The 15,961-nt window shown below is 39.1% G+C and overlaps 1 protein-coding gene across 1 annotated transcript in view; it reads left to right on the top strand.

The window, feature by feature from the left end:
- nbas (NBAS subunit of NRZ tethering complex) overlaps window positions 1–15,961 on the top strand; it is a 151,888-nt gene that overhangs the window by 118,478 nt on the left and 17,449 nt on the right. The window contains exon 50 of the mRNA XM_069158355.1: window positions 14,637–14,776. Coding sequence (XP_069014456.1) covers window positions 14,637–14,776 — 140 coding nt within the window. The remainder of the gene's footprint in view (window positions 1–14,636; window positions 14,777–15,961) is intronic.

Here is a 15,961-nt window from a genome sequence, read left to right as displayed (position 1 = left end):
CCGAGGCATGTCTTCATATGTATTCATACGCATATTTATTTCACCTTTCAAAATGTTAAATTATTTTTTTCTCTTTCAATTCCTTCCTTTAGGGTTTAATTTGAGAACGTTTTAAATTTAGAGTTTCTATATTTATTCTCAGAGGTATAGGACTTTTTTCTTGACCGTTTCTGCTTCTTGTTTCTGATTACGTCTCTTCTTTGGACTGATCTGCTTTTCTCGACAGTCACACATGATAAAACACCTTTAAAAGTAACTGATAACTGCTGTACATTACAAAAACATACTGTATGATCTTTACTGTATTTTAATCTCTCACTAATAATAATAATAATAATACTCACCTCCCTGTAGTGTTAAATTATTTCCTCTTTCTCGATCTTCCTCCCTTTTCTTGCATGGCCAACCATATTTGTTATCATGCAGTCACATCTAAACACAACCATGATGGCTATTGCTTTTTTTCTTGCCTGTTTCCTGTAGTCTATTTGTCAGTCTCCTATAGTCTCTCACTCCACCTCCAAATTGTTCAATAGAAAGATAGGATGGTAATTTAAAAAATGTTATGCACCAATTAAGCAGAAAATTACAGAATTCCTATTTCTGGACAGAATGTAACACAGGTAGATTATGGAATCAGATTAGTGTGAATATTAATCAATGCACAAAGCAAATGTTTTCAGGATTCATCTGCAGCCAATTAGATGTCTCCTTCCTTTTCAGCCAATCAACAATCTCTTGCATCCATGGCTGACTACGTGACATATGGCAGCGACACATCCTCCTGTTCATAACTGCAGACTGTGCAGATGTAATGCTGTGTGATCACATTAAATCATACCCTCAACTCCCTGCTTATGGGATAGGCTGAAAGGAAAAGAAACATGTGATTGGCTACAGATAAATCACTGCTGAAAAAAAAGTGCATTTGTGAATCACAGCACTGCAGGGGAGTCCCAAAAAAATAAAAACACACAAATGCAGGGAAGTTTATAAATGACAAGCAGTTTGTATATGAATGTAACTATATCCAAAAAAGATTTTTTTAGAAAGTTACAAATACTAGGATATATATACAGGATTTCTATTACATGTTCAAAACAATAAATATTGTTTATGTGCATCAGAAATACATTTGTGAACCTTACTTTTTTCAATTTTTTTTTTTACACACACACACACACACACACACACACACACACACACACACACACACACACACACACATATATATATATATATGTATGTGTACATATATATACAAGATAAAGATGAATATTGTTATTATTATTCACTGAGAAAGTAATTTATAGATAAATCCTGAAAAACATTTGTGAATCCCACTTTGGCCATTCATTCATATTGAGACTGATATGATGAAACGAATGCCTGCATGCATACATGGACAGACCAACCGATGCATTGCATTGGAATAGCTTTTCATGTGCAATTTCTTATGAGGTATTAAACAAACTACGAGTATTTGATGTGCATTCTCAAGAGTGTGCATGCATTTGTCAATACGTGTGTAATCACATACGTATGTTCATGCATGTATGCGTCTCCTGCCATATTGCAAGACACCCCACTGCAGCTGCTGTGTAGTTAAATATTAAGGCCACCGTTTGAAGTGTGAAGATAAGCCTTTCTTGCTATGAAAGACTTGAAAGAAGACAAAATAAAACTGCACAGATGGATGGCATACTTTTGTTGTTGTTGTAACCACAATATTTGTTTGATTTGATAGAAATACAAACAGAAACACAAGTGGGATTGTCGTTGGTTGACAGAACACTGTGTTTTGCTGACGCTGATCGTTGGCTTTAAGCCCCTCTGGTGTGTGCACACACACACATTATCATGTATTGTCAGATGAGAGGAATTGGTTCTTGATGCAGAGGTAAAAAGTTGAGATGTGGCAGTTAACTTCTCGGGACAACGAGGGATTTTGTGCAAAAAATTACAGAGCTTTGCAGAGGTGAGGGCCATGAGGAGAGGGTAAGCCGGGCAGGTGAGCTGAGAAAGATTTGTCTGATGAAAGTGAATGAGCCTGGACTAGAGGGAGAGGGTTATACAAGAACAGAGAGAGAGCAGAGTCTCTTTCCGAGCGGATAAATAATAAATGTGATGGGGTTGAGAAAGCTATCTCATGGCCGCAGTCTAATGCAACAGATCAGGGGTCATTGTTGTGATAGCCACGCTCTGGCTATAATTCCACTTGTTTTAACAGCTTTTATCTATACCCCTCGGCTCCTTACAAAAACTTTATTTGTGCTCTGTCTCTAACTCCGAGCCAGGAGAGAGGAGCACAACACTTTGTCATCTCTGTGGGTTTCACTGATGATTTAGTAAAAAAAAAAAAAACACCAGGGAGGGGGCATTGCAATAAAATAAACAAGCAAAGACAGGATGTGGAGAGGGAGACAGACAAGAGAAGAAATAAGGAAAAAAGAGCCTGAGGACAATGGAAGTGATAGGAGTGGGCAGCAGATGAGAAGCAGGGAGAAAGACAGAGAAATCTGAGATGGGGTGGGGTTGGGGGTGAGGGGAGGTGGAGGTGGGGGTTGGGGGGTGGACACTGATGCCCCGTTATCTTTTTTGGCAAGTTCTTTGCTGCTTTGTAGGACCAGGTAAAGGCTTTCCTTTCGCTCGGCCTTTATGATTTAGTTTAAGCTTATGTGTGAGAGAATGAGTGCATCCAAGCGTCTCACTCCTAAAATTGAAATTGTACTTAAACTGTATGTAATTTAAATTTTACATTAAAAACATTTAACCGTTTCTCATCTTAACTAATTGCATTTGTGCTTGTGTGACCAACCATGTGATTGTACGTGCAGTAATACATGCATCATGTGGTGTCATCTCTTCCTTACATCTTGAATATTCATCAGCACCTATACGCATGCATGATTAAGGAGAAGTTGGGAGCCTTGGCACAAATGGATTTAACATTGAAATATACTGCAGAGGCAGCTGATATGTCTGTGCTTCGTATTCATGTATGCCACCGTGGCGTCATGTCAAGCAGGTGTGTGTCAAGATGGTGTTAAGCCACACGCTTGTTCTTCCCTCCAAACACTGATCCACTCTTGCTTTCCAACCACTCCCCTTTTGTGTTTTGTCGTCCCAGCTCCCTCGTCTCTTATCTTACTCCTCTTCCTCTCCCGAGGCGTGTGTCATTATGTTAACGCAGGTGTTATACAATGTGGATCTAACCCAGACTGATGGGAGCGCAAGGAAAAGCATAATGAATAGAGGGAGCAGGTTAGAAAAGCTGTTTTTGTTTGTCATTGCGCTCATCTTGTGATGTCATACTTTGCATACACAAAGGTGTGTGTGTGTGTGTGCACGAGTGTTTTTGTTTTTCCAAAGACGTTTCTTTATCTTTGCACTTATGTTTTCTCCGCATGTTTTATGTGTTTCACTTTCAAGTCGTAATAAGCTCCCTAACCTCCTACAGGCCCTGAGGCTTTGCCCTTTTGGTGTTTGCCTCTCTTTGCTCTCATTTTGTCTGAAACCTGCAGTCTCTTATCATCCCCGCTCACTTCCGCGGCATCGCTCATTTTCTCCCTCGCTCTGCCCGCCTCTCTCTCTCCCCTTGTGAAGTGTGCGACCTCTGCAACTTTATTCTGCCCGTCGCTGGGGACATTAGCCAGTGCAGGTCAATGAATATTGATGAGCTCGTTCAGAGCGCACTCAGTAAAGGCAGACACAGAGATCTTTGCATCCCACGGCTCCACTGGCACTCCCAGTCCGATACACTGACATGCCCACATCCCGTGTTCTCCCCCCTCTCCTTTCTCTTTCTCTCCTCTCCCTCTCAGGTCAAGGACTGAGATAATTGCCGAGTCACAGAGAAGATTATCAGGCAGTTTTGTTGATGGGGGCAAAAGTTCACATGTGTTTTACTAACAGCTCATACAAATTCAGGAAGAAACCATGCCTCTTTGATTAGGCTTTGCTTTTGAAGGCCAGCAGTCTCATGAGTCACATTGCCTTGATTGGGTTACCAGGTGCAGCGCTGGCCGTGATGCAGATATTTTTTTAAATAGATGTGGTTTCTCTCGATTAAAAGTCTCCCAGTGAGATCTGATCAAAGGTTATACCTTTGCGTTTTCATGGTTTTGTGTTAGCAACCATCTATAATTATGCGGGGGGCGATAACAATCAAGATATTATCATAGCTATTTACATCTCATGGTAGTGTGTACCATGTTTTTTTTTGTGTGTTTTTTTTTAACTGTGGTTCTAATTGAAGTCATTGTGGACGACTATGAATTTAAAACTGTGATGTCAGCTTTACCAAATAAAAAATATTATATCATAGAAATATATAAAACAAACAAAGAAAAGCAGAGACAACTTCAATTCATGTGACGCGTACACAGAAAACAAAATTACGTTTATTTTTCAACACTAAATGCACTACAAATGCAGCATTCATTGGTCAAAGAACATATTTTGTTTGCGTTACTACATTTTTCTTTGTATTCCATAAAGTTTATCTAAAGTCAAAGTGCAATATCTGCATATTTTACTGTTTTACTGCTTTTTTAGTTGCTGCGCTCTGCCTTTTTGGGGGCAGTACGCATGTAAATGAGGGAGCCTTCATGAAATACTCAAAAAAAGTTACAATGCTGGGAGTGAGGAAGAGGAGGCCAGGTATCCACCTTTCACCAAAAAGTGCTGTTATAATAGAATCCAGGACGGAAAACAACAAGAAAAATATTTCACACAAAGTAATTTACACCATTACTGTATTTTAAAACCTCCAAAAAAAACAGCTGAGCAAGGAGTTAGGTAACAGCAATTTTAGTTTAGCAAACTAAAACCATCAAATGAAGTTTACTCTGAAGCATCCTAAAATATTTATCAAAAATGCTATCCTTTCTTTGTGCTGCTCATTTGATAGAAAGGTGGAGTTGATAGTGCTCACCATCATGATTGGCAGTGGTAATAAGATGTGACAAGTGAGAGGGAGAGTGCTGCCAAGACAGACAGTGATGGTAGCACTGATCATTAACCTGTCTAGCACAGTGTCGCACGCGGAGGTGATGATTTTCTCACCACGGACTTCAGCAAGTCAGTCACAGGGTCAGCTCTTGTCAGATGTGAAGACATGATATGTGTCCTCGGTCTGCATGCGTGTAGTGTGAGATAACAGCTGGTGCGTAAATGGGCATTTTGATTGTTTGCTTATTTTGAAGTTGTACTGATGACGTGTGTATTTGTGTGTTGTTTACTGTTGACCTGTGTAACCGAGTCATTTCTTTTCTGCCTTGAAAAGTGGTAATACGAGTGTCCGTTCCCATTTCTTAAATATTTCATATCAGTTCCATACCATTACCGGATTGTTGTGAAATGATCAATACCGGAAGCCTGATTGAACATTCTCGCATGCTTCGAGTTGTCATCTAAATATCCTTTCAAATTACATTGGTAACATTAGTGTGGTAGAAAGGTTTTTGCCTCATTTAGTTTTCCAGAAGGAGGCTATTATCGAGTGGTACAACGTGAGGCCAAAGGTCTGTTTTAAGCCTTGGTAGCCTGATTGCCACATTTGATGGAAATGTTGGTCTGCCAGCCCACTCAGCAACCGTTAGATGAATTGCCATGAAATATGGTACAAATATTAGTGGTTCCCATAGGATTTATTTGAACAATTGTGATGAACCCATGACTTTACTCCAGCATCACCTTGAACTAGAAAGGTATTTTAGTTTAGGGTCTTGACAGCTAAAGGATGGATTGACACACCATTTTTAAATTTATTGTTCCCAAAGATGTACCCTAATGACTTTGGTGATCTCTTGAATTTTCCTCTTGCAAAATTTATCTTTTTAACTTTACAATGTAGACAACTATTCAGTGAATTGGCATGCAATTGGGTCCAGATATTCATGTTACCAAGAGGATGAATCCTTTCCACTGTGGTGATCTCTTGACTTTTTTTTTTTTTTTTTATCTGTAAACACAACTCAGTCACAAGTCAAATTGAACTATTGTTCATTACAATTCATGATAAACATTATGCCTGCTAAAAATGCACACTCACTCTCACTCTCCCCTGCCTTCAGGCAGTTTTATTCAGGCAGACGAAGGCTGAGCTGTAACTGTGTGCTCTTTCTTTTTTTTTTTTTAAATGAACCTCTGATGAAAGCTATTGATGTTAAAAGTTTAAGTGGTAATTATTAAACTTCAAAGAAACTTCAACGTGGAGATTGACCAGCAGCACTGATTATGTCTCACAAGTGGTGGGATTTTTTTTTTTCCTCACACATCCCCTGCTGATTGTGAGTGATTCAGCTGTTTGTCTTTGACAATTGCCAACAAGAAATAACTTGTGTTTTCTGTTTTGAAACCATGTTTCGATTAATCACAGCAAAGCATATGTGCAATATGTAATACTGATTGATCTATGACTGTAATCTTCTCAGCTGCGTCAGATAGACTCTGACAGGTTACCATTTTGATTGTAATTAATGTAGTCATTAGATGAATATATAAACAATTGCCTCACGCCTTCGATATGCTCTATAGCCTTGGGCTCCTTGTAATACTCACTGTCTGTTTCACTCAGGGTTTTAATTCACTCTAGTGTTTGTAAAGGTGGACAGGAATTCAGGGAAAGTGGTTTAAATCCAGTATAACCAACCTCTGGAAAACCCTGTCTGTGTAGTCAAAAATAAGTCGTAAGCAAATCGTATTTATAGAGACTGTGGTTGTAGGACCCCCACTGTCCCTTCAAAAACCTCAAGCAAGTCGACAAGTATTCCAAGACCGCTCTACTAAATGATTGATTAAACAACCATCAAACACTTTCTCAACCTCATGACATGCATTCAGATGAAACAGCTGTCAGCTGCTAGCAACACTCTACAACACATGCAATTTGATGGTGGAAATGTTTGAAGTCCCTCTTCAAGTTGAAACGAATAACTGTAAACAAATAATTAAAAGAAATGTGTGTAATCATTAGTTTCTCTGAAAGCTTTGTGCTGTTATTCCATACGTCAGCCTGTTTTGAATGTAATTCATTCAAAAATTGTATGAGAACTTGTCTTGAAGAAATCATTTTAAGGATTATAACAAAACATTTTCATCACTTTCTATTTGCAAAGTGATTTTACTATCTGAGATGCTGAATATTGTTGCATAGAGAGTCCAATCAATACCAGATTAACTGGCAATAAATTAGATCACTAATTGTGTATATTAGTGTGAAACGTGTCATGTGGATGGATTATCTTGGCAAAGGTTAAGTGCTGTCTTATACAAATCAGAAAAAAATTGTGAACAAAATTTGAGAGAAATACGAGGGCGGATCAAAAAGTGGAGAAAGCTATAACCCTCCTGAGTAAGTGTTAGAAATGTTGTCGCTTGATCGCAAACATTTTTGTGAGCGCTGGTCCTGCTGCACAGCAATTTCTCCATGCACCTGAAACTCGTACAGACAGCTCACATCAAATTTAGTGGAACATTTTGGGGGAACAGAGAGAAGTGTCTGGGAGTCAAAGCCGATAGGTAGGAGTGGTGGGAAATGACGGTTGTGTGTTTCTGTGTAATGCGCTGAGAGTAGGCGTGTTGTCATGTTGGAGAACCCTGAAACTAGAAATGCCACTGCACCACAGTTCAGGTTGTTTCCACTGGATGTTTTCCCCTCAGACACATCAAAACATCAAAGTTAAAATCTGTGTTGACAGTCTGACCCTGGGGAACGAATTCATGGTCCACCTTTTTTGGTTTTGGACAGCGATATTCTGCCCCTCTTGAAACGTAAATGTTTCTCAAAACACCTCGCCTGGCCCATTGCTTGATTGCCGTAGGCTTTCGCAAAGTATTTAAAGAGTCACCGTAGCAGGTTTCCCAAGGCTGACACAAAATGTTATGTTTGCTCTCTGCTCATGACCATAGCGAAATTGTTGTGAGCTTGGACCAGCACTCACAAAAACACGTGTAACTCAGATGCTGCTTTTGATCAGGTGACAAAACTTGGAATACTTCCTCACGAAGATCATAGCTTCTTCCTGCTCCGTGCACATCAAGATGCTGCGAACCGTTCACGTGCAACAGGAGCAGTCTTAGAACTGTGATCACAGAATTCTTAGACCTTTTACTTCAACTAATGTGAAATGGAAATGAAAAAAAACAATGTTATGTTATATTGATATTTTTGTTGAGTGATGACTAATTGTGTAGTATATTAAGAGCCATTGCACAATTTTTTTCCGGCTTTTGTCACTGCCATAGACCACAATAATATGTTGTTTTCTTTGCTATGCCAGTACAACATTGTTGATCAAGCCTTGAGACCCACTATCTCCAACAGGTTCATTCACCAAGCATTCCTCCAAGATCATGACAGCCATAAAAGGCTTTTAGACACAATTTACCAGTGACAGTGCTTTATGTGTTCCAAAAGATGCAGTTTAAACAACAGTGATCACAAACCGTAATAAATGTCGCTCACCACCTTGCACGGGGGTGGTAATTACCCAGTACATTTCTGTGGGAGCTTGACCTTGAACAGCCATGTTGCATTATGGGATCCTACTCTGCTTTTAAGGCAGGTGTTGACATTAAAAGAAATCCTTAATGAAATGTCCGAAATGGACAAATGCCGTGTTTGTCAATGGAAGGAAAGGCATCCTTGTACTGATTTTTATGGTTCCATTTTGTAGGCTGAAATTTGACTGACAGTAGCTATCTGACAAGTCAAAGCTGACATTGCACCACTGATCCACCACATCTAACTGAGCAAAAGGCACAAAACACACCAGCTTGAATTCCTAAAATTCGATGCATATCGGTACTGCAATAACAATTTTTGCAGTAACAATAGTGACAGCATTTCTATTTCTGTCTTGGTGTGCAGACCTGAAAACAGAAGATGGTAATGCTATGGTTTGTTGCTGGGGTTAACACAATCCCTAATTATGACCTCAGTAATAGAAGTTAGATTAATACCGCTCTGACAGCCAATCAAATGATAAGCTGTGTTAAAGATAGAATTTATAACTCAAGCTGTTGTATTTATTTGTATTAGCTTCAAGTGTACTCAATCAAGTGGCCACAAAGTAAATACAATATACAGTTTGTTTGATAGTAATGTTACGGTTTGTTGCTGGGGTTAACACAATCCCTAATTATGACCTCAGTAATAGAAGTTAGATTAATACCGCTCTGACAGCCAATCAAATGATAAGCTGTGTTAAAGATAGAATTTATAACTCAAGCTGTTGTATTTATTTGTATTAGCTTCAAGTGTACTCAATCAAGTGGCCACAAAGTAAATACAATATACAGTTTGTTTGATAGTAATGTTACGGTTTGTTGCTGGGGTTAACACAATCCCTAATTATGACCTCAGTAATAGAAGTTAGATTAATACCGCTCTGACAGCCAATCAAATGATAAGCTGTGTTAAAGATAGAATTTATAACTCAAGCTGTTGTATTTATTTGTATTAGCTTCATGTGTACTCAATCAAGTGGCCACAAAGTAAATACAATATACAGTTTGTTTCTCTCAGCCAACAATAAGTTACTTTGGATTTGCGTCACATGGATGTAATGGCAAAGCATCAATAATAACAAGATGAAATAAAATGACGACATTAGAAAGAACTCTGGCTCCCCTTGGACTGTAAAAATGCACATATTAGCTGTTAGCTGTTGGTGGGAAACATGCTTATTGTGTAGAAATAAAAATATCTGAAAACCTGGTTTGGAGCTCCGTTCACTGGATGCCCATGCATAATGTTTACTCGAAGTTTTAGTGTATGGCAGGGCATTCGTCATTCATCCTGCATGTGTCTAAAATTATCCATGGTATTACCTTCAAGTGTCACCTGTGTGTTGAAAGCAGTTCAAATTGAAAAGACTCCAGCAGAGCGCTTTGATGTCGCAATATTTATTTAGTTGAGAGTTTATTCCTTAAGGAAAGACATATGGAGGAAATTATTCCACAGGAGTTTATTGAAGCTGTGTTTCAGGGCATTCAGATGATTGTGTTTGATTGTGTGTGCAAACCTGTGTGTCTGTTTGTAGGGACTTTATTATGTTTTGATGTGTGTGTGTGTGTCCTTTTCTAAATAGAGTGAAGGCAGTCTCATGCTAGTAAGTCTCAGGAGGAATAGATGACTCCACTTTCATCTCTCTCTCTCTCTCTCTCTCTCTCTCTCTCTCTCTCTCTCTCTCTCTGTGTGTGTGTGTGTGTGTGTGTGTGTGTGTGTGTGTGTGTGTGTGTGTGTGTGTGTGTGTGTGTTTTCACCCATGTCCCTTCTGACAGTTTTCCACCCTGCCTATCGATTTGCTCCCATCTCTCTCTCACACTCTTCCTCACTTCCCTCCCCCTGTTTTATTATCACATGCTGATAGCAGGGTTCGACTCTTTCTGCAGTTTTTAATCAGTGGAGAGATGTCTGATTGCAGAAGCTGTTTTGGGCAAACTACAACACACTCTGTAATTGTCGTCAGTGTTATAAAAACAGTGCAGTTGTAGAGATTGAAATATCTTGTAATCACTATTTTGCAGTGGTGTTAGAAAACAAAGTGTTTGTGTGTGTGTGTGTGTGTGTGTGTGTGTGTGTGTGTGTGTGTGTGTGTGTGTGTGTGTGTGTGTGTGTGTGTGTGTGTGTGTGCAAAGAGGTAAGGCCCATGGACCAAACACCCCATGTTGACCCCATAATACTGACTAAAGCTACAGTGTGTTTTAAGATTTCATGGACAAGTCAGCGCAGTTGGGAAATGCCCATTTCACAGGATCACCATTTACACACACACACTAAGACCGACACAAGCCCCTGCATCCAGTTTTTCACTTTGTCCTGTGCTGAAAAGTGAAAGGTTGTTAGAGAGCAATAAAGCAACTGCTGGTAACTACTAGTTGTCATGTTTCATTTACTTCAGCCTCCCCCCCTGTCTGTTTATTTCATTTCCATGGTTTCATCTCACTTTCTGTGTCCCTGTGTATCATTTTGCTAAAAGCATGGCTACTTCCAGTCACAAAGGGTGAGCATGTAGCATGTGGCTGGCATAATTTAACAGCACTGTTTCCTGTGCCAGCAGGTTTTGATGGTTGAAATTACAGGCAGAGAGAAGTAGCAGCTTTTTGTTTGTGTATTTGCTTTCATGCCTGTGTGCATGCGCTCCCCTCTGTCGCACAGTATTATTTTTTTTACAGCGTATCATATTGTTTGCTGACCTCTCAGAATCAGTGGCTGCAACTGGTTTACACGAATCATTGTGCTCACACAAAATAATGTGTTTGCCCGTGTGTGTCCACTTGATTCTACACTTGTATCTTTCATGGGCTTATATGTCCATACCTTATCTGTAGTAGAAAGTATTTACACGTACCCATGAGCCATACAATTAAACTTCTTTTATTTAGTCTTTCATGTCTTCTTTTTTTTCTTTTTTTTTCACCACCCTTTGACTTAGATGGAATCAAATAGTCCAAGAAACAGAAATAATATACATAAACATAATAATAACATGAATGTAATCATATTAGTATTGACTACTCACTAACCTCTCAAGAGCAGGCTTCTTTTTTCAGCCGGTGACCATTGTTGTTGTAGACTAATATGCCAACTGTTTTTACTAACCATAGCTAACTAGCTAAATACACTTCAGTCTGCTGAAACCCTGAGTTGGTTGCTGTTTCCAGCTGACTTTTTCCACACACAGTAGGGAAACACTACATAGTGGATGTGGTTATGATGATTGCTTATTGTTTTAATAACCTGTAACACCACAGGCTAAAGCAGTTAGTTTGTAATGTCTCCCTTGGCCTTAAACGTAATGCATGACTTCTACAGCACTAGTTAGCTGAACGAAGTAATGATTGCCACTTATGTTACAGTATAGTATATAAACACAATGTAAAAGCCATTCCTAATGCTCTTGCTTTATTACTCTTATAAAAGACCCATGCACACCGCTTAGGAGCACTGCTTATAAAAATGTGAGTAACTCGGGTGCTGATTTTGATTCAGCGACACAACTTGGAATATTTACTTACAAAAGTTATAGCTTTCTCATGCTTCATGCTCATCTCACTGCTATGCTCTGTACCGGCCAGGAACAGTATCAGAACTTTTTGATTTCCCCTCGTATCACAGCTGAAGGTAATTCAGCGTTGTTATAGATTTCCTAAACCCTTTATTATTATTATTATTATTATTATTATTATTATTATTATTATTATTATTATTCATTTTGCAACCATTTCATAGCCTCACAGATAAGTAAGTGATTAAAAGACAGCAGCCGTATTAGATAGGTATCAGATAGAGGTGGAATAATCATGGATGTATTACCAAATATTCCTGCAACTCAAAGATTACAGTACATATGTCTATTCTCAATTTAAGTTAATAAACACATACAAATGTGATGTATGAAAAATGTAGATCAGCAGAAAACATTTAATGCATAAACCCTGACTGAGAAAGGTTGAATAATTATGTTTGCAACCATTAAGTGCTTACAGTATAGATTTAAATTTGAAATGACTTTTTAAATGCAGGAGCATATGTCCAATCCAACTGTCAGCTCTTTGCTGTTATATATGTTGTGTTGTTATGGTGTTGGCTGACAGTCTCCTCCCCCCTCCCATCTCTTTATGCCCTCCTGCACCATGTTCTTTGTACAACACCACAAAGGAAATGTTGATTTTAATCACTAGCCATAATTAATTGCCATCCTTCCTTGTTAAGAAAATAAAAGCCTCACAGCCACATAGTAATTGGCAGTGATTTAATTTGTGGTCGACTGTAGGTGAGTTTTGATGTGTGCGTGTCTGTGTATGCAGGCGGGTGAAAGGATATTTGGTACGCAGGTTTGTTTTTGTATTGTTTGAGTTTTTTATGCGGACGTGTCTGTGTGTATCGGCAATTTATCATTTTTGTTATTTGAGAGAGAACATGTAATCAGAATATTATCAAGGAGTCCCAAGGTCTTGCATACCCTTGCATTTTCAGAGATAATGAATAAATGTGGCCGTAACTCTTCTAAAATGCTTCAATACTTAGAAAGTGTTCAGTATTCATAATGCAGTAAGCCAATAACAATGATGAACAGGCTCTGGGTTGCAGTTTACATTCAGTGATGGATTTGAGAGCTTTAGATTGCACCGAGAGCTTTTTACAGGTAGTTAAGATTCCATTTCTGTTTCCTAAATGACCTCTATTTCCAGAGGGTCCTGAGCTTAGGCTTTGCTCATTTATTGCTCCATCCCCCTTCATAAGGCAATCGACTACAGCACTCTGCATGGATCTGTTGTGCTAAAGAATCTGCATAAATGCTGCTGTTTGACACTACATAAATGTTAAAGTCAGCATGGTAAAAATTCTCATTTATAGTACTAATATAGTCAATCTAATTTGGTATAAACTTCACCAATCCAACAATTGAGACGAATCACTCCAAACCACATATATGACGTGACGAGCTAAGAGATCAACAAAGTCAGTAGGATTTATCATGGTTATTCATGAAATAGTTGTTGATATATTTTAGTCAGGATCAAACTGGTGGTCCAACCAAGAGACAGATAGACATTGAACCCCTAACCGGTGCTGCTAGCAAGGCCAGCTTGGTGTTTGTTGGTGTGTAAAAGCAGCTCGAAGGAACACATTTTTGAAATGAGAAAAACTTTTCTTTTATTCATCTGGACTTGTCTACTGCAGTCAGGAAATTTCTGCGTGTGTGTGTGTGTGTGTGTGTGTGTGTGTGTGTGTGTGTGTGTGTGTGTGTGTGTGTGTGTGTGTGTGTGTGTAAGTGTGTAAGTGTGTAAGTGTGTGTGTGTGATACAGCCTGTCTTTGCTGCAGCAATGCTTTGGCAGGTTGTAGTTTTCCCCTCAGAAATCAGCCGCTCTCTGAACTGTTAAATCACACGAGAAGCCAACCTTCGAGAAGAAAATTAATTACTTTCCCTTTCGTCACCTCCTTCTGTCGTTTTTTTTTTTTTTTAACACATTAACCCTCTCTCATGCCTTTTCATTCTCCTCTCTCACATCCTCCCAATCCTCCTCTCTCTTTCTTAAATGCAGCATAGAACAAGTTTGGCCACAGGTGACATTTGTTTTAGCATAACAATGAAATGTGCCATTACACATGAAGCCTTGTTCCTTCCATTTAATGCCTTGTTTGAAGCTTTGAAGGGTTTGATGGTCGTCTGGACTGATTGGGTGTGATCGTGCTGTTCATTCGGATCTTCGTTTGGCAGGAACATCTTGCCGCAAACTCTGCAGCAATCATTAGGTTGTCAAGTTTGCTGAGAGCATGCTTCGTTTGAAATCAATGAAAGCCGCTCTCCCGTTTGTGTCCCGTTTGTTTTTGATGATGTTGACTGGACGTGGCCAACATAGCAGATCTCTGAGATGAGCTGAGTGTTTGATGCTGGCGTTTATCATTCGATTTATTTACAACATTACACAAGTAGCAGGACTGATGGACTGATGAAACAGATGGTTCCTCTGAACATTCTTCATTCACCTAATTTTTTCTTCGTGCTCAGTGAATAAAGCTCACAATCAAGATCATCACAGCCACCCTCTGCTTTTTTTGGGGTTCAAATTGATTTGTCTTCCACTGCTTTTTCTCCATCCTTTTTCTTTTTTTTCTCAGGTCCAGATAGAGGATGTAGAAAATGAGGACAAACGATACACCCTTTTCCGGGAGCTTTTGGAAACGGCACAGAAGTGGGAGGACTTCCAGTTGCTCGTTCTCCTCCTACAAGCGTGGCCACCAATGATGAAAGAGGAAGTGTAAGACAAATTTCTTTTCTTACATTCTTCACTTATCTTTTAAGGATTAATAAAAAAAAAAAAAAAAAAAAAAAAAGTTTGACTTTTTGGGAATACGCTTATTCACTTTTCATCTGAAAATTAGATGGGACGTTTGATACCACTTTTACTTCCAGTAATTATGATGCCAGAATTAGCAGCTGGTTAGCTTAGTTTAGCTAAAGAGGTAGAAAAAGATAGCAAGGCTTGCATGAAGGTAAAAAACTCTTAAAAAAAAGTCCAAGTGGACACGATGCATATGTGTAAAAACAAATTTCTGTGGAGTATTGGGAGCCTACGTGCTGAACTTCTCTTCAACTTTGGACAGAGCCTGGCTAACTTGATCCTCCTGTTTCCAGCCTCATATTCAGTGTACCAATATAAGAGTGCTATCGATTTTCTCATCTGACTCCCGGCAAGAAAACAAATGAGCACATTTCCCAAAATGTCCAACTATTCCTTTAAGCACCTCTACTACAGTCATTACTTACTTGCGAGTTTCTCATTTGCTCACAACCTTATGTTTGCAGCTCATTACCCACGTAACTATTCACTCATTCATATGTGCAGGATTTTTTTTAAAAACCCCCGCATTTTATCGTCTTGGAGATAGAAATGCTAATATCCTGTTGTTACAGATAGTGTGCGGACTGCCATTAGTGTAGCAGCTGATTTTCTGTCATCTCTTTTCACTTCACTTATTTTTCTCTTTTTTGTAGCCCCTCGATGCGATGCTGCCCTCTCAGCAAATTCATTGCATGTCACTTTTAAGTTGAACAATTAGTGCTATTAAACTAGTTTGGGTCTAAACACCCTTTTATCTGCATTTAAACTAAGTGAGACTGTGACACACACACACACACACACACTTTGAACAAAGTTTATATTGCAAGTTGTTAGTTTCGGAAATCAGAGAAGCATGACGGCATTGACATTTTAATGGGCAGCTTCTATGCAATGTGTTCTCATCTCACTAAGAGTTGGAATTGAAAATTATGTCTTTAATCACTCAGCGGCAGGTACTGTGTACATAGACTCATAGAGCGGGGAAATCCCAGAGCTTCGGGCTTCGGGGCTTCTTGCACCAGCTGGTGTCTTATGAGCCTCTGCAAGTGTTGGCTGTATTATCGATAAGTGCCCTAATGGTGTGATTGCTCTTCTCCTGCT

This window comes from Embiotoca jacksoni, unplaced genomic scaffold, assembly GCF_022577435.1.
Source record: "Embiotoca jacksoni isolate LCO1_2020_lvr unplaced genomic scaffold, fEmbJac1.0.p SCAF_23, whole genome shotgun sequence".
Lineage (NCBI taxonomy): Eukaryota > Metazoa > Chordata > Actinopteri > Embiotocidae > Embiotoca > Embiotoca jacksoni.
This window is presented reverse-complemented; position numbering and strand designations above follow the sequence as displayed.